The sequence below is a fragment of the Enhydra lutris genome, unplaced genomic scaffold, assembly GCF_002288905.1.
Source record: "Enhydra lutris kenyoni isolate GAN:26980312 unplaced genomic scaffold, ASM228890v2 scaffoldscaffold450, whole genome shotgun sequence".
Classification (NCBI taxonomy): Eukaryota; Metazoa; Chordata; class Mammalia; order Carnivora; family Mustelidae; genus Enhydra; species Enhydra lutris.
Window position 1 is genome coordinate 1 of NW_019154534.1, and position 18,260 is coordinate 18,260.

Consider the following 18,260-nt stretch of genomic DNA (forward strand, 5'->3'; position numbering starts at 1 on the left):
GAACCATGAGAGACTATGGACTCTGAAAAACAATCTGAGGGTTTTGAAGGGGCAGGGAGTGGGAGGTTGGGAGAACCAGGTGGTGGGTAGTAGAGAGGGCACGGATTGCATGGAGCACTGGGTGTGGTGCAAAAAACAATGAATACTGTTACACTGAAAAGAAATAAAAAATTAAAAAAAAAAAAAACCCTGACATTGTCTACCAAATCAAACTACTTTTGGAAACAAAAGAAATTATAGGGTTGGTTCCCTACATGCTAAAATTGTCAGTATCAGTAAGTATGACACTGATTCTGAAATACAAAAGATTTTAAGTGCCTAAGTATTTTGTGGCAATTAAATAGAATTCTTCCATTTTGATAATCATATTTTCATATTGAAAGCTTATTGTACATTATTTCTTAGATGTGTTTTATATACCTTCTTGCATGAGTGGATCAAGAAACTTTAAGATGGGGACGCCTGGGTGGCTCAGGGGGTTAAAGCCTCTGCCTTCAGCTCGGGTCATGGTCTCGGGGTCCTGGGATCGAGCCCTGCATCGGGCTCTCTGCTCAGCAGGGAGCCTGCTTCCCCCTCCTCTCTGCCTGCCTGTTTGCCTACTTGTGCTCTCTCTCCCTCTGTGTCAAATAAATAAATAAAATTAAAAAAAAATGAAACTTTAAGATGGCTAAACTAGAGGATACAAGAAATGTAGGCATACCAGTAGCCCACATGGGTATGGACAAAATGAGTACTTTAGTAACCATTATCCTACAAGTGTATATCCAAGCCAATCAATTCATAATGCTTTCTCTGATGAAAACTCAATTATGCATTCAGTTGAGCTATCATTACAAACGTGGACTGCCTAAATTACAGGACAAATGGAAGAACGTGGTTAATACTTGTAGTATAATGATAAAAAGATTCTGCTGTACTGCATTAAGGATGTGATGTAGCATTCTACCATTGGCTTTCATATTTGTCCACTCAGGGTCATTATTTATTCCTCTCATTAAAAGTTGCTTTTCTCCCCATCAGTCAGCATGTTCACATTGGTATACGTGCAGTCTTCTATATTAGTTATGCTCCTTTGAAACATCATCTGACTTTTGAAATCCTAACTGCATGTTTTGTTGAGCGTATATTTTGTTATTTTGTTCAATACTTATAATGGGTTCATATTTCTATCTTGTCACTGTCCTAAGCCACCTTCCTATCTCTAGAAACAGAAAATGAAATCCTAATGTAATCATAGCCAGGCATGAGGATTCATCTTAGTACTAACTGTATGAAAATTTAGTTGTTTTTCATATGTACATATAATTAACTATATGTCCCTTTTGCATTTTAGAGTCTCTGGGAAAATATTCTTTCTTGAAGGTAAAACATATTTTTATTTTGAATTTTTAACTACAGATTGTATGAAATGTACATTACATACTAATCATATTGTTTCAATACCTCTTCAGCTTACTGTCGAGGAGAAAGATTCTGTTCCTAAGAATGGAGGAGAAATGGAGGAAAAACAAACATCCAAATCAGGTAAATTTTACAATAGAAATATAACAATGGAAAGACATACATTTCAATACTTAAAATGCTCACAGTCTTCTTCTGAATTATTATTATTTTTTTTTGTCCAAGTTTAAGTGAAGGATTGGACATAAATAAGGTAGATGTTATTGCTGATATCCACGTTAGAACAAAAGATATTTACAAGCCTAAGAAAAAGAGCTTTTGAAACATGTAAGCTTTAGGTCAATTCTTTTAAAAGGAGGAGCAGACTATTTGATATACAGGAATAATATCAAGTGAGTTTCCAGTACCAAAACCTGTCAGAGTAGTGTACCAAAAATTTCCCCCTCTTCCTGCTTTCCTCATAGTTGGGAAAACATTAAAGACTGTTGTGGCAGATTATGCAGAGCTATGTCCTAGTCAGCAATAAGTGTGTATGTCTTAATGGCTTATAAAATGGTGGTACTTCATAAATAGTATCATTGAGTGCAAAGTAAGAGAATTGGAAAGAGAAAGAGAGCAGGGTCAGTTCGCGGGAATCAGGGAAGCTTTAGCTGTGATTCAAAGTCCATTAGAAAGTTAATGACTTTTTTTTTAAAGATTTTATTTAATTATTTGACAGAGAGAGATCACAAGTAGACAGAGAGGCAGGCAGAGAGAGAGAGAGGGAAGCAGGCTCCCTGCTGAGCAGAGAGTCCGATGCAGGACTCGATCCCAGGACCTTGAGATCATGACCTGAGCCGAAGGCAACGGCTTAACCCACTGAGCCACCCAGGCACCCCGAAAGTTAATGACTTTTAAGACATTTCCAGTTTTGAAGAATTGATAATGACGAACGTGAGGCTTGCTCTAGAAGGTGAAGTTAAGGTAACGGAATGTGGTAGCGACTCAGTATGGACCAGAATTTCTCCAATTTTACTGAATCATCGGAGACCTTGTTAAAAATGCACATTGTGAGGGGCACGTGTGTGGCTCAGTGGGTTAAGCCTCTGCCTTGGGCTCAGGTCATGATCTCAGGACCTGGGATTGAGCCCCGCATCTGGCTCTCTGCTCCACAGGGATCCTGCTTCTGCCTCTCTCTCTGCCTGCCTCTCTGAGTACTCGTGATCTCTGTCTGTCAAAGAAAGAAATAAAATCTTTCAAAAAATAATGAACATTATGACCACAGGTCTGGGATCCTGCATTCTGACCTGTCAGGTGATGCGAATGTCAATGGTCCTTGGGTCATGTGCTCCATTGCAAGGGTGTAGACTTCCACATACAGACACCTGGAAAGGCTACTGGTTACTTCAAGACACCATAGGATCAAGGAAAACATTATTTTCTTTTTATTTGTAAGCATGTTTTCAGCTAGAGGGGAGCAAGGAGATGCAGAAAGAGAGGTTATAGATGTAAGATACTAGTGCTAAATAAAGAGAAAAGAAGTGGTGGAGATAATCCCTAATAAAAAGGGTGTAAAAGCAGATCAATCAAGACCATAGATCCACAAATACGTCTTTTTTTACGATTTTTTTTCTTCATTTGTTTTAGGGAGCAAGAATGAGAGAGAGAATGATTGGTGGGGGGGGACAAAGGCAGAGGGAGAGAGATTCCTCAAACAGGCTCACTTCTGAGCATGGAGCTCGATGCAGGGTTCAGTCTGAGGACCCTGCCCTCAAGACCTGAATCGAAATCTAGAGCTGGATGCTCAATCCGCTATTCCATCTGGGTGCTCCCAGAAATTACTTTTTGAAGGGACATAGTGAAGAGTCGCTTCTGACCCAGAGCCGGATGCGTGGCTCTTTGTGAGGACCGTGCCATTGCCATGTGAGCCGAAATCAAGAGCTGGATGCCCAATCCGTTGCTCCATCCAGGCACCCCCAGGAATTACTCTGAAGAAGGGGGATAGTGATGGGAACAAGGGGAAAGGGAAAGGCACATTAGCTGAGAAGTTTTGGAGTTGAGAAGAAACTCCAGAGAATTCACTTTAGATGGCTTGAGGGTACTTGCACTAGAACAGATTAAATCACAGCTGCTCCACAAAGAATACGGAAAGCAGATGGAGTGCTAGACATGGGGTAAATCATAGCCACGTATTCATCCTCCTCAGGTCTTTTGGACATCAAAGATTCAGGTTACGTCGATCTTCATTACTCAAGTGGGATACGGAAGCTATGCTTTCTTTTTTTAAAGATAGGTAATTTTTTGATATGATAGCTGTTTCCAAAAACCCTTGAAAGACTGCCATGATCTACCAAATCAAACTACGTTTGGAATCAAAAGAAATTATAGGGTTGGTTCCCTGAATGCTAAAATTGTTTTTATCAATAAGTATGACAGTGACAAAAGATTTTCAGTACCTAAGATTTCTGTGGCCACTAAATAGATTTTGTTCCATATACATAGTCATATTTCCATATTTAAAGCTATTGTACATTATTTCTTGGATGTGTTTTATACACCTTCTTGCATAAGTGTATGAAGGAACTTTAAGGTGGCTAAACTACTGGATACAGGAAATGTAGGCATACCGGTAGCCCACATGGGTATGGACCAAAATGAGTACTTTTAGTAACTGTGATCCCACAAGTGTATATCCAAGCTGATCAGTTCATAAGGCTTTGCTTGATGAAAATTATGCATTTAGTTGACCTATCATCAGCACTGTGTACTCCTACATTACAGGACAAATTGAAGACGGTCATACATACTTAGAGTCCAATGGTGTAAATGATTCTGCTGTGCTGCCTTAAGGATGTGGTGTAGCATTCTACCATTGGCTTTCACATTTGTCCGCTCAGGGTCACAATTTGTTCCTCTCCTTAGAAATTGCTCTTCTGCCCAACCCACCTTCCTGTCTGCAGAAACAACCCCAAAACCCATTTGTAATCTGAGCCAGGCATGAGGATTCAGCTTAGTCCTAAGTGCATGAGTGTTTGTTGGCTTCTATATGTACATGGAGTTAACTATATGACCCTTTTGCTTTTTAGATTCTTCAGGAAAATATTCTTACTTGAAGGTAAAACTTATATTTTTATTTTGAGGTTTTAACTACAGATTGCATGAACTGTTCATTATGTCTTAATCATATTGTTTCAATGCCCATTCAGCCTGCTGTGGAGGGGAAAGATTTTATTCCTAATCAGCCTGGAGAAATGGAGGAAATTAAAACATCCCAATCAGGTAAATTTTACAATACAAATTTAACGGTGTAAAGAAGTCCACTAAAATATTTGAAGTGCTCACAGTCTTCTTATTCTGAAGTCTTTTTATTTATTTATTTATTTATTTATTTATGTATGTATTTATTTAATTTTTTGGGGCAAGCTTCAGTGAAGGTTCTGACATAAATAAGGTAGATGATATTGCTGATATCTATGTTTGAACAAAAGATATTTACAAGCCTAAGAAAAAGAGCTTTTGAAACATGTAAGATTTAGCTCAATTCTTTTAAAAGGAAGAGCAAATCTTGATGAAGTCCCAAAAGTTCATTTTTGCTTCTGTTTCCTTTGCCTTTGGAGACATATCTTGAAAGAAGTTGCTGTGGCTGATATCGAAAAGGTTACTGCCTATGATCTCCTCTAGGATTCTAATGGATTCCTGTCTCACATTGAGGTCTTTTATCCATTTTGAGTTTATCTTTGTGTATGGTGTAAGAGAATGGTCAAGTTTCATTCTTCTACATATAGCTGTCCAGTTTTCCCAGCACCATTTATTGAAGAGACTTTTTTCCACTGTATTTTTTTTCCTGTTTTGTCGAAGATTATTTGACCATAGAGTTGAGGGTCCATATCTGGCCTCTCTACTCTGTTCCACTGGTCTATGTGTCTGTTTTTATGCCAGTACCATGCTGTCTTGGTGATCACAGCTTTGTAGTAAAGCTTGAAATCAGGTAACTTGATGCCCCCAGTTTTGTTTTTGTTTTTCAACATTTCCTTAGTGATTTGGGGTCTCTTCTGATTCCATACAAATTTTAGGATTATTTGCTCCAGCTCTTTGAAAAATACCAGTGGAATTTTGATCAGAATGGCTTTCTGATTGCTCTAGGCAGTATAGACATTTTAACAATGTTTATTCTTCCGATCCAAGAGCATGGAATGGTCTTCCATCTTTTTGTGTCTTCTTCAATTTCTTTCATGAGTGTTCTGTAGTTCCTTGAGTACAGATCCTTTCTCTTTGGTAAGGTTTATTCACAGGTGTCTTATGGTTCTTGGTGCTATAGTAAATGGAATCGATTCTCTAATTTCCCTTTCTGTATTTTCATTGTTAGTGTATAAGAAAGCCACTGATCTGTACATTGACTTTGTATCCTGCCACGTTACTGAATTGCTGTATGAGTTCTAGTAGTTTGGGGATGGAGTCTTTTGGGTTTTCCATATAAAGTATCATGTCATCTGCGAAGAGAGAGAGTTTGACTTCTTCATTGCCAATTTGGATACCTTTTATTTCTCTTTGTTGTCTGATTGCTGTTGCTAGGACTTCTAATACTATGTTGAATAAGAGTGGTGAGAGTGGGCCTCCTTGTCGTGTTCCTGATCTCAACAGGAAGGCTGCGAGCTTTTTCCCATTGAGGATGATATTTGCTGTGTGTCTTTCATAGACAGATTTTATGAAGTTGAGGAATGTTCCCTCTATCCTTATACTTTGAAGCGTTTTAATTAGGAACGGATGATGGATTTTCTCAGATGCTTTTTCTGCATCAATTGAGAGGACCATGTGGTTCTTCTCTCTTCTATTACTGATTTGCTCTATTACATTAATTTACTTGTGAATGTTGAACCATCCTTGCAACCCAGGGATGAATCCCACCTGGTCATGGTGGATAATCTTTTTAATGTGCTGTTGGATCCTATTTGCTAGGATCTTGTTGAGAATCTTAGCATCCATAATCATCAGTGATATTGGTCTGAAATTCTCCTTTTTGGTGGAGTCTTTGCCTGGTTTGGGGATCAGGTTAATGCTGGCTTAAAGACAGTCTCTTCAATAAATGGTGCTGGGAAAATTGGACAGCTATATGTAGAAGAATGAAGCTCAACCATTCTCTTACACTGTACAGAAAGATAAACTCAAAGTGGATAAAAGACCTCAACATGAGACAGGAATCTATCAGAATCATAGAGGAGAACACAGGCAGTAACCTCTGTGACATTGGCCACAGCAACTTCTTTCAAGATATGTCTCCAAAGGCAAAGGAAACAAAAGCGAAAATGAACTTTTGGGACTTCATAAGATCAAAAGCTTCTGCACAGCAAAGGAAACAGTCAACAAAACAAAGAGGCAACCCAAGGAATGGGAGAAGATATTTGCAAATGACAGTACAGACAAAAGGTTGATATCTAGGATCTATAAAGAACTTCTCAAACTCAACACACACAAAACAGACAATCATATAAAGAAATGGGCAGAAGATATGAACAGACACTTCTCCAATGAAGACATACAAATGGCTAGCAGACACATAAAAAAATGTTCATCATCACTAGCCATCAGGGAGATTCAAATTAAAGCCACATTGAGATATCACCTTACACCAGTTAGAATGGCCAAAATTAGCAAGACAGGAAACAACATGTGTTGGAGAGGATGTGGGGAAAGGGGAACCCTCTTATACTGTTGGTGGGAAAGCAAGTTGGTGCAGCCACTTTGGAGAACAGTGTGGAGAATCCTCAAGAAATTAAAAATAGAGCTTCCCTATGACCCTGCATTGCACTAATGGGTATTTACCCCAAAGATACAGATGTAGTGAAAAGAAGGGCCATCTGTACCCCAGTGTTTATAGCAGCAATGGCCACGGTCACCAAACTGTGGAAAGAACCAACATGCCCTTCAATGGACGCATGGATAAGGAAGATGTGGTCCACATACACTATGGAGTATTATGCCTCTATCAGAAAGGATGAATACCCAACTTTTGTAGCAACATGGACGGGACTGGAAGAGATTATGCTGAGTGAAATAAATCAAGCAGAGAGAGTCACTTATCATATGGTTTCACTTATTTGTGGAGCATAACAAATAACATGGAGGACAAGGGGAGATGGAGAGAAGAAGGGAGTGGAGGGAAATTGGAAGGGGACGTGAACCACGAGAGACTATGGACTCTGAAAAACAATCTGAGGGTTTTGAAGGGGCAGGGGGTGGGAGGTTGGGGGAACCAGGTGGTGGGTAGTAGGGTACGGATTGCATGGAGCACTGGGTGTGGTGCAAAAAAAATGAATACTGTTACACTGAAAAGAAATAAAAAATTTAAAAATGAAAAAAAGGGAAGAGCAGACTATTTGAAATGACGAAAGTGTATCAGGGGAGCTTCCGGTACCAAAACCTGTCAGAGTTGGATACCAAAATTCTCCCCCTGTTACTGTTTCCTCGCTGTTGGGAAGACATTAAAGACCGTTATGGTTGATGATGCAGAGTTATGGTCTAGTCAGCTATAAGAATGTGTGGCTTAATGGCATGTATATGGTGGTACTTCATAAATAGTATCATTGAGGGCCAAGTAAGAGAATTGGAAGGAGAAGAGAGCACGGTCAGTTCGGGGGAAATTGAGGAAGCCTTAGCCATGATAAAAAGTCCATTAGAAAGTCTGTGACTTTTTTTTTTTTTTTTAAAGATTTTATTTATTTATTTGACGAGAGAGATCACAAGTAGACAGAGAGGCAGGCAGAGAGAGAGAGAGAGAGAGAGGGAAGCAGGCTCCCTGCTGAGCAGAGAGCCCGATGCGGGACTCGATCCCAGGACCCTGAGATCATGACCTGAGCCGAAGGCAGCGGCTTAACCCACTGAGCCACCCAGGCGCCCGAAAGTCTGTGACTTTTAAGACATTTCCAGTTTTGAAGAATTGATAGTGACGAACATGAAGGTTGCTTCTAGAAGGTGAAGTTAAGGTGAAGGAATATGGCAGCGACTCAGTATGGACCAGATTTTCTCCAATTTTAGTGAATCATCAGAGAACTTGTTAAAAATGCATTCGTGAGCAGCAGGTCTGGGATTCTGCATTCTGATCTATCAGGTGATGCGAAAGTCAAAAGTCCTTGGATCATGTGCTCCGTTAGCAAGGGTATAGACACCCACATAGAGACATCTGGAAAGGCCCTGGATACTTCAAGACACCATAGGATCAAGGGAAAGCATTATTTTGTTTTTATTTGTGAGCATGTATTTACCTAGAGGGGAGCAAGGAGATGCAGAAAGAGAAGTTATAGATGTAAGATATCAGTGCTAAATAAAGAGGAGAGAAATGGTAGAGATAATCCATAATAAAAGGGGTATAAAAGTAGAACAATCAATACCATAGGTCCAGCAATAACTCTGTTGTAAGGATTTCTGTATTTATTCTATGGAGAGACAATGAGAAAGACAGAGAGTGATCAGGGGGAGGGGCAAAGGGAGAGGGAAAGGGATTCCTCAAGGAGACTGGCTTCTAGGCCTGGAGGCAGATGCGGGACTCTATCGGGGACCTTTCCATCATGATGGGAGCTGAAATCAAGAGCCGGATGCGCAATCCGAGGCTCCGTTCACGTGTCCCCAGAAATTACTTTTTTTTTCTTTTTTTTCAGAAATTACTTTTGAAGAAGGGACAGTGATGGGAACAAGGGAAAAAAGAAAGGCACATTAGCTGAGAAGTTTTGGAGTTGAGGAGGAAACTCCAGAGAATTCACTTTAGATGGCTCGAGGGTATTTGCACTAGAACAGATTAAATCACAGCAGTGCCACAAAGAATACTGAAAGCAGATGGAGTGCTAGACATGGGGTAAATCATAGCCACGTATTCATCCTCCTTAGGTCTATTGGACATCAAAGATACAGGTTATGTTGGTATTCATTATTCAAATGAGATACAGAAGCTATGGCTTTTTTTTGTGATTTTGGTTTTTTTTTTTGTAAAGATATCTAATTTTTTGATATGATAGCTGTTTCCAAAAACCCTTGAAAGACTGATATGATCTACCAAATCAAACTACTTTTGGAAACTATAGAAATACAGGGTTGGTTCCCTAAATGTTAAAATTTTTATTATCAGTAAGTGTGACACTAATTCTGAAATACCTATTTTTTTTATTTTAATAAATAGAATCTTTAAAAAAAAAGAATTAGGAGAAAGTAATTTCTTTTAGGCTGTTTTTAGCATTCACTTGAGAGTGGGTGGCAGGATTATATTTAGAAGTTTGTGCCCAGCTGGGAATACTAGGTAGAGGTCTAAGGATTGCTTATTGAAAACAAAGTTTCTTAGCTTTATTTTTATAGCCTTAAATTCACAAGTATTGGTCAAATTATATTCAATGTAACTAGAAAAAGCAGCTTCCCAAACCAAATATTAAAATATTTCCTATATTCTCTATGACTTTATTTTAGAGTTGGCTTTCCCAGCAATAATGGGAATCTGAGAATTTACTATATAGTACCATCTTCTCAACTATGTATGCATAGTCTACCTCCTTGTTTTATTATTTTTATTTTTTTTTAGAGAGCAAGAAAGTGGGGAGGGAGGGAGGGAAGGCAGAAGGAGAGGGAGGGAGAGAACCCCAAGCAGCAGGCTTCACGCTTAGCACGGGGTCTGATGTGGGGTTCGATCTCACGACCCTGAGATCGTGACCTGAGCTGAAATCAAGAGTCAGACACTTAACTCATTGAGCCACCCAGATGTCCCTTTTTTATTATTATTATTCTTGTTATTATTACTTAACGATTTTATTTATTTGAGAGAGATTGAGAGAAAAAGTGGGAGGAGGGGCAGAGGGAGAAGCAGACTCCCCACTGACCTGGGAGCCCGACGGAGTACTCCATCCCAGGACCCAGTCATGACCTGAGCTGAAAGCAGCCGCTTAACTGAATGAGCCACCCAGGCACCCCCCTTCATTAATTTTGATGAATAAGTGGAATATGTTTTTTTTTTAATTTTTAACATCATTTATTTATTTATTTATTTAATCTTTTTTTAAAATTTATTTTCAGCATAACAGTATTCATTGTTTTTGTACCACACCCAGTGCTCCATGCAATCCGTGCCCTCTCTAATACCCACCACCTCGTTCCCCCAACCTCCCACCCCCCCACCTCTTCAAACCCTTCAGATTGTTTTTCAGAGTCCATAGTCTCTCATTGTTCACCTCCCCTTCCAATTTCCCCCAACTCCCTTCTCCTAACTCCCCATGTCCTCCATGCTATTTGTTATGCTCCACAAATAAGTGAAACCGTATGATAATTGACTCTCTCTGCTTGTCTTATTTCACTGGAAGAGATTATGCTGGGTGAAATAAGTGGAATATTGGTTTTAAGGAGTACTATATCATTTAAAAATAATATTCTCCTGATATACTCAGTCTATTGATTAACCATATCTAATGTGTGCTCTACTTAATGTACCAGTTAACTCAGGGCCTTTCATCAGTCATATGATCAGATCGGTACTAATAAATTGTACAGTACTTTTTTCACCCCTGTAGTTTTATGTTCTTTCTTTACTTGTAGAATTAACACTATATTTTCAAAAGATTTTCAATTATTTCCTAGAGTAGTGAATACAGACAATAAATTCAAAGTTATTTACCTATACAAGTGACTTGTTCCTGTTACTTCCTCATGAACTTGGTAGATTCAAGAAGCAGGAGCTTTAAAACAAAGCACGTACAGGCTCCTGTAACACAGGAAGGAAGATATGGAACAGAAAAATTATAAAATAAATACATGAAACTTAAAACAGTTCATGTAGAATAATTCCCACTTGATGCCTTTTATAAAGTAATGAGCAAAGTTGGTTGCTAGGGACTCAAGATTGTGTGTTTATTCATTTAATATAGATTTATTCTGTACTGGCCCTGATAATTTTATATCCTTAATATTTCTAGAACGATTCTGTCAGTTCAGGTGTGCTTCATCTTTATTTTGCATCAGTGCCTTCTCATTCATTTCCCACCTTTTATTACAATGCCCCTCAAATTCATCCCTCTCCACAGCATTTAGAGTGATGTGTCTCAAATGCAAATATGACTGTGAACCATTGTTGAAAATATGTTTGTGTCCAGGTATCTTAAAATTACATATAAAGCTTTCATAATTTTGAGTTCTGCTAAGCTCTCTAGCCCTTTCTATTTTCTGCCCTTTTCTCTGGCATTCTGAACTGCTTTTGATGTCTTCCCCTTTGATTCCTGTATTTTAGACAGATATTTGCCCTCTTGTGTGTTTCTCTCCCTTGTCTTACTATGGGCTTGTATACTCCCCCCATTTTCTACCCTCTAACCCCTTTGAATCTGGCTGACCTCAGTGTTGCTGTCTCAGTTCAGGCATTAGCTCTACAAAATCCATTCCTGACACACCTTTTATCTACATGCTTCTTTAAACCTGGGTGCCTAGCACTTACTAGGAACTCAGTAAATAGTTACTGAGTAGAATAAAGACTGTTTACACAGAGATGATTTAAGAGATTGTCCCATTAGGGGCACCTGGGGGGCTCAGTTGGTTGAGTGTCCAACTCTTGATTTTGGCTCAGGTCATGATCTCAGAGTTGTGAGATCAAGCTCCATGTGAGGCTCAGTGCTGGGCGTGGAGCCTGGTCAAAGTTCTCTCTCCCTCTTCTCCTCCCCCCTCCTCTCTCTTAAAAAGAGAGAAAGAGAGAAATTGTCCCATACAGTCTAGTAACAAAAGGAATATATATATACATAAAGAAGTAACTTACAGTTCAGGTGGTGAAGATGCACTAGAAAAATCTGTATAGTACTAATGTAGCCCCAAAGAAAGAGGTCTATTTATCTAGGGAAGGGTAGCCTTAATCAAGGATGACTTTACGTAGCAGTCTGTGTCCTCTAAGGTGTGAAGAAATTTGTCAAGTGTAGAGGAGAACATTTTAGGAATGTTTACATTCATCAGGGAAATACACCCGTAGGAAGGTTATACACTGTTACAGGCATAAAAAATACTAGTAATTTTGGAAACCATGAATAATGTTGTAGTTAAAGCTTAGGGTGTTGTTTAAGAGATACTGTAAAGAATAGTCTGTTGTGATTTTATATCTTTCTGCTGCATTTTAAAAATTTGTTTCTGATTGTTTTGTTCATTGGTATTAGGTGGGTGAATTTGTGAATGATTCTTTGAGATGTTTGTATGCCTTTAAACTAGTGACATTTAGTATTTCCCAAATGGTTTGTTGAAATTTTTGATAATTAAAAGTATTTCTTAAAGTAAATATTCAGCTAAAGATTAATTTAAACTCTTAATTGATAAGATGTTTTCTATTTTTATGAAGGTTATAGCTTTTATCTAACCATTCTAATTTGTCCATTTTAATGAAATATATAGATTTTTCAGCAGAACTAGACTTAGAAATGACAACAGAAAAAGAGGAAGAAAGTCTTAATGAAAGTGAAAATAAACAACTGCAGGTATATACAAATTTAAATTTAAATTTCCAGTTTTATATTGTTTTCCCTGCTTTAAGAATGTAACATAGTTCAAATGAAATTATCTTCTGAACAAAATATATTGAAGTTGATAGATTATAATTTAATATTTAGTTTTTGTAAAATTTTACAAGTTACCAAATTTAAAATATTGTTAGAATTTATAGTAGCTTATAGTTAAACTTTATCCTTGGAATTGGACCAAAAAAATTCCTGAATATTGTTTGCTTCTTCCATTTTTGTAAGTTTTTACATGCTAAAAAGGTAACATCAAATACTGAACCGTATGTTTAAGCAGTTGAAATTATGAGCAGTATAACAATGATGACTACTGATTTAGACTCATGTAGAAGGAGTGATTCTTAGTGGTTCTTAATGTGCAGTTCTCAGTGGTTCAAAATGTGCAGTTCTGTTTTGCCAGTCACTAATGCCAAGATTAAAGGTTTATTTTGCCTTGCGATTTCTGTGTAGTTGACTTCAGCGAGTAGGGTCATAAAATCAACACAATTGCCTATCATAGAATCACACCTTCCAGGATGGGACCTTTGTAGTTGGGTAATAAACAGGCACATTTTCAGTTATTTCATTTCAGTATAGGGAATCTGTAAGTATTATTAACATTTTTCTTATCCACTCTCAGTGGACGTTACAATTGCTAGATGCAGGCAGATAATTTATAGTGATGTATAACACTATCATAGTATATAATTTGAATTAAAATTTAGGAATTTATTTTTCTTTCTGATTGATGTTTATTGATTTTTGGCTCCTAATAATACGCTTGCCTATTCTCTAGTTATTAATCTTTAAAAAAAATCCCCAAATGCACTTTGGGGGCTCACTGTTTAAGGTATGGTAAGATAAAATGTTTTTAAGTTTGTAACATTGAAAATCATGTAATTCATTTTTTGGTAGATGTAACATGTAATGAATTATTTAGTTTAAAAAACTGACAAAGTTAAGATTATGGATTTGTGTTTTTCTTCTGTTTCAGCGTAGGGCAAGTTATTTTTCGCTTCTTAGTTACAATCCAGTGACTTGGGAGCAGCTTAACATAGATTAAGAAATTTAACAGTTAAATTTTAATTATTTTCTAATTTTTTCTTTGTCCATACTTGATTACTTAAGGATAGAGATATTTTACAAGCATGTATGCTGACAGAAAGGACATCTGAAAATCAAATACAGCACTTTAACTTTCCATTTTTGTATCTGTCAAAAATGGCCCAAAAACCAGGAATGAATAAGGAATGTGATAGAGAGGATGATATATTTTTATATTCAGAACATCCCTCTGTTCAAAAGTGTGAGGACATGTGGACCAAACAAGACAAATTAGAGTGGAAAAATAAGTTAAAACTCATCACCAGAGAGTTAAAGCAGAAGTTTGGTGAAATTTGTGAAAAAAAAAAAAACAAAAAACAAAAAACAAAATTACTGCTTATACTAAGGAAGAGTCACTACATGGTCCCTTTAAAGAAGAAGCAAACTTAATGGAAATACCTACTAATTTGACAAATGATAGACTTGATTGTGAGAAAAAAGATGCATTTGCAGTGCCTGTCTTTGTTGTACTTCAGGCATTACCTGAACAGAGTGAGTCTAGACTCGAAAATGTCCTTCTTTCTCATTCAACCTCGGATCATAGTTGCCGGTCATCTTCTGATCTTTCCTTAAGTGAAAATAAATCAAACTCTGAAAATGATAAAATCAGACTTTGAGCAGATTTTTAACAAAAATGAATTTTGATAGTGACAGAGAAAATAAAAAAGTAAGGAACCCACAGATTACGTTTGAAGTGAAAGAAGACCAAGAGTTTGACATGCAAGTGGCAAAAAGTATAAACCAAACTAGTTATTTTAAAGATTTTATTTATTTGTCAGAGAGAGAATGAGAGAGAGAGAGCAAGACAGTGCATGCACACAAGCAGGGGGAAGTACTGGCAGAGGAAGCAGGCCTGAACTCTGTCCCTGCACTCTGGGATCATGACCTGAGCCCAAGGCAGATACTTAACCAACAAGGTACCCATGCATCCCAATTCCTCTCTTTTTATTGAAACAGAAATGAAGCAGAATTTATAAAAATTGCAGTTACTTATAATGATAAACACAAAATATTTTTAATCAATTAAAATTATGACAAACTAAGAGTCAAATGATATAAATAATGAAAAAAAGTTCTGGGATGCATGGGTGGCTCAGTTGGTTAAGAGCCTGCCTTTGGCTCTGGTCATGATCCCAGGATCCTGGGATGGGGTCTGCATTAGGCTCCCTGCTCAGTAGGGAGCCTGCTTCTCCCACTGCTGGCACCTCCTCCTGCTTGTGCTCTCTCTCTCTCTCTCTCTGATGAATGAATAAATAAAATCTTTAAAACATGTATAATTAATGAAGAAAGTTCATTTTAATGAATAAACTAGTAACGATTATCCTTCGTATCAAACTTCTATTAAAGATTGAAGAAACGGAGAAGCACCAAAATGATGAAATGGCAGTATTGGAAAGCATATATGCTTCTGCTGCTGCTGGACTAATGCATCCAATAGGGAGTGGAAAAACTGATAACAACCTATGTCCTATTACGGAAAATGAAGAATCTGATGGGTAAGCCTATAGCAATATTTAAATAGTAGGTAATTATTATTTTCCTATAAAACAAATTCTAGTTGGAGCTAACATTCATGATTAACAAATTTTATGTTTTTTAGTAAGGTTATTTCATCTTGGATGCTAATCAGAAAAATTTAAATAATGAGATACAATTTTTTGCAATCATAGTGATAAATATTTTATTAAAAAATTAACAACCAAAGTTAGCAAATGTGAAGAAAAGGGCATTCTTATACACTGTTGTTAAATAAAATTGGTAAACCCTTTCTAAAGGGTGATTTAGCAGTGTGTTTCAAAAATTTTAAATATTCTATGGACTCTGAAAAACAATCTGAAGGGTTTGAAGAGGTGGGGGGGTGGGAGGTTGGGGGAACCAGGTGGTGGGTATTAGAGAGGGCACAGATTGCATGGAGCACTGGGTGTGGTACAAAAAACAATGAGTACTGTTATGCTGAAAATAAATTAAAAAAATGATAAAAAAAATTTTTAAATATTCTGACCCCTTATCCCAAGAACTTCATTGCCAGGACTAGATCCTATAGAAAAACGTGACTTGTGTAAACACACACACACATACATTCTAAGGACATTTATTATACATTTTTATATATATAAAATATGACATACATTAAGGATATTTATTATAGCATTATTTTCATATAAAAAAGTTGGAGATAGTCTAAGTATCTGTCAATAGGGAAGTAAATTTTCACCCCTGTAAAACAATGTGTAGTATGCGACTGTTGGAAAAAATGAGTTTAGGTCTACAAGGTACTGATTGTTTAACAAAGTATATTTAAAGTTTTTGGTTTGATGTCATGTTTTATGCAAATTTTAGAATACTTTTATTTACTTATTTATTTTTCTATCCCAGCATTTCTTTTTCTTTCTTTTTTTTTTTTAATTACGCTATGGTAGTCACCATACAGTACATCATTAGTTTTTGATGTAGTGTTCTGTGATTCGTTGTTTGTGTATAACACACAGGGCTCCATGCAATACATGCCCTACTTAATACCCATCATTGGGCTCACTCAACTCCCCCACCTCATTCCCCTTTAAAACCCTCAGTTTGATTCCCAGAGTCCATAGTCTCTCATGGTTCATCTCCCCCTCTGATTTTCCCCCCTTCATTTTCCCCTTCCTTCTAATTCCTCCATGCTATTCCTTGTGTTCCACAAATAAGCGAAACCATGTCATAATTGTCTTTCTCTGTTTGACTTATTTCACTTCACATAATCTCCTTCAGTTCCATTACGTTGATGCAGATGTTGGTATTCATCCTTTTTGGTGGCTGAGGAATATTCCATTGTATATATGGACCATATCTTCTTTATCCGTTCGTCTGTTGAAGGGTACCTCTGCTCCTAGCACAGTTTGGCTATTGTAGACATTGCTGCTTTTTTTCACTACATCTGTATCTTTGGGGTAAATACCCAGTAATGTAATTGCTGGGTCTTAGGGTAGCTCTGTTTTTAATATATATATATTATATATATAGTACATATATATTATGTATATATATATATATATATATATACTATCTCTATAATAAATATATCTAATATATATATTAGACTATCTCCAACTTTTTTATATGAAAAAATATATATGATTAGATATTAGATATTAATATATACTTATATAAGATTTTTATTTATTTATTTGACAGAGAGAGATCACAAGTAGACAGAGAGGCAGGCAGAGAGAGAGAGGAGGAAGCAGGCTCCATGCTGAGCAGGGAGCCCCATGCAGGACTCGATCCCAGGACCCTGAGATCATGACCTGAGCTGAAGGCAGAGACCCAACACACTGAGCCACCCAGGCACCCTGTTTTTAACTTTTTGAGGAACCTCCACACTATTTTCCAAAGCGGCTGCACCAACTTGCATTCCCAACAGTGAAACAGGGTTCTCCTTTCTCACATTCTCTCCAACACTTGTTGTTTCCTGTCCTGTTAATTTTGGTCATTCTAGCTGGTGTAAGGTAGTATCTCAATGTGGTTTTGATTTTAATTTCTCTGATGGCTAATGACGATGAACATTTTTTCATGTGTCTGTTAGCCATTTGTATGTCTTCTTTGGAGAAGTGTCTGTTCATGTCTCTGCCCATTTTTTGATGTGATTTTCTGTTTTGTGTCTATTAAGTTTGAGGAGTTCTTTATTAGATCTTGGATATCAGCCTTTTGTCTGTAGTGTCATTTGCGAATATTTTCTCCTATTCCGTGGGTTGTCTCTTTGTTTTGTTGATTGTTTCATTTGCTGTGCAGAAGCTTTTTATCTTGAGGAAGCCCCAAAAAGTTCATTTTCACTTTTCTTTCCTTTGCTTTTGGAGACATGTCTTGAAAGAAGTTGCTGTGGCCGATGTCGAAGAAGTTACTGCCTATGTTCTCCTCTAGGATTTGGTAGATTCCTGCCTCACATTGAGGTTTTTATCCATTTTGAGTTTATCTTTGTGTATGGTATAAGAGAAATGTCGAGCATTTATTTAAGAGAGAGGGATAGAGAGTAGGAGAGAGCATAAGAGGGGAGAAGGCCACTGAGCCAAAGGCAGTGGCTTAACCAACTGAGCCATCCAGGCTCCCAAAAACATTAGCTTTTTAATGGATATTTTAAATGGATCTTTTAAAATAGTGATCCTGCTTTGGATATAAAGGAAGTAAGGACAGAGGATAAAGAAAAACAAACATCAAAAGAATCTGTGATTACATCAAGGTTTGAGAAAGCCTCTTCTCTAATTTCTTGTCCTCTGCAAATGAATGATGACAGCACTTCAAGTGGAATGG

The 18,260-nt window shown here is 37.3% G+C and overlaps 1 protein-coding gene across 1 annotated transcript; it reads left to right on the plus strand.

Moving 5' to 3' along the window:
- Nucleotides 1-1,333: 1,333 nt before the first annotated feature.
- Nucleotides 1,334-18,251, plus strand: LOC111140300 (ankyrin repeat domain-containing protein 26-like; the record flags this gene model as incomplete). Its single annotated transcript, XM_022492589.1, has 7 exons — nt 1,334-1,362; nt 1,452-1,524; nt 4,467-4,495; nt 4,587-4,659; nt 12,769-12,851; nt 15,321-15,469; nt 18,109-18,251. Coding segments are annotated over 7 exons (579 nt in total), but the record flags the coding sequence as incomplete, so codon positions are not given.
- Between the last annotated feature and the right edge of the window lie 9 nt (nt 18,252-18,260).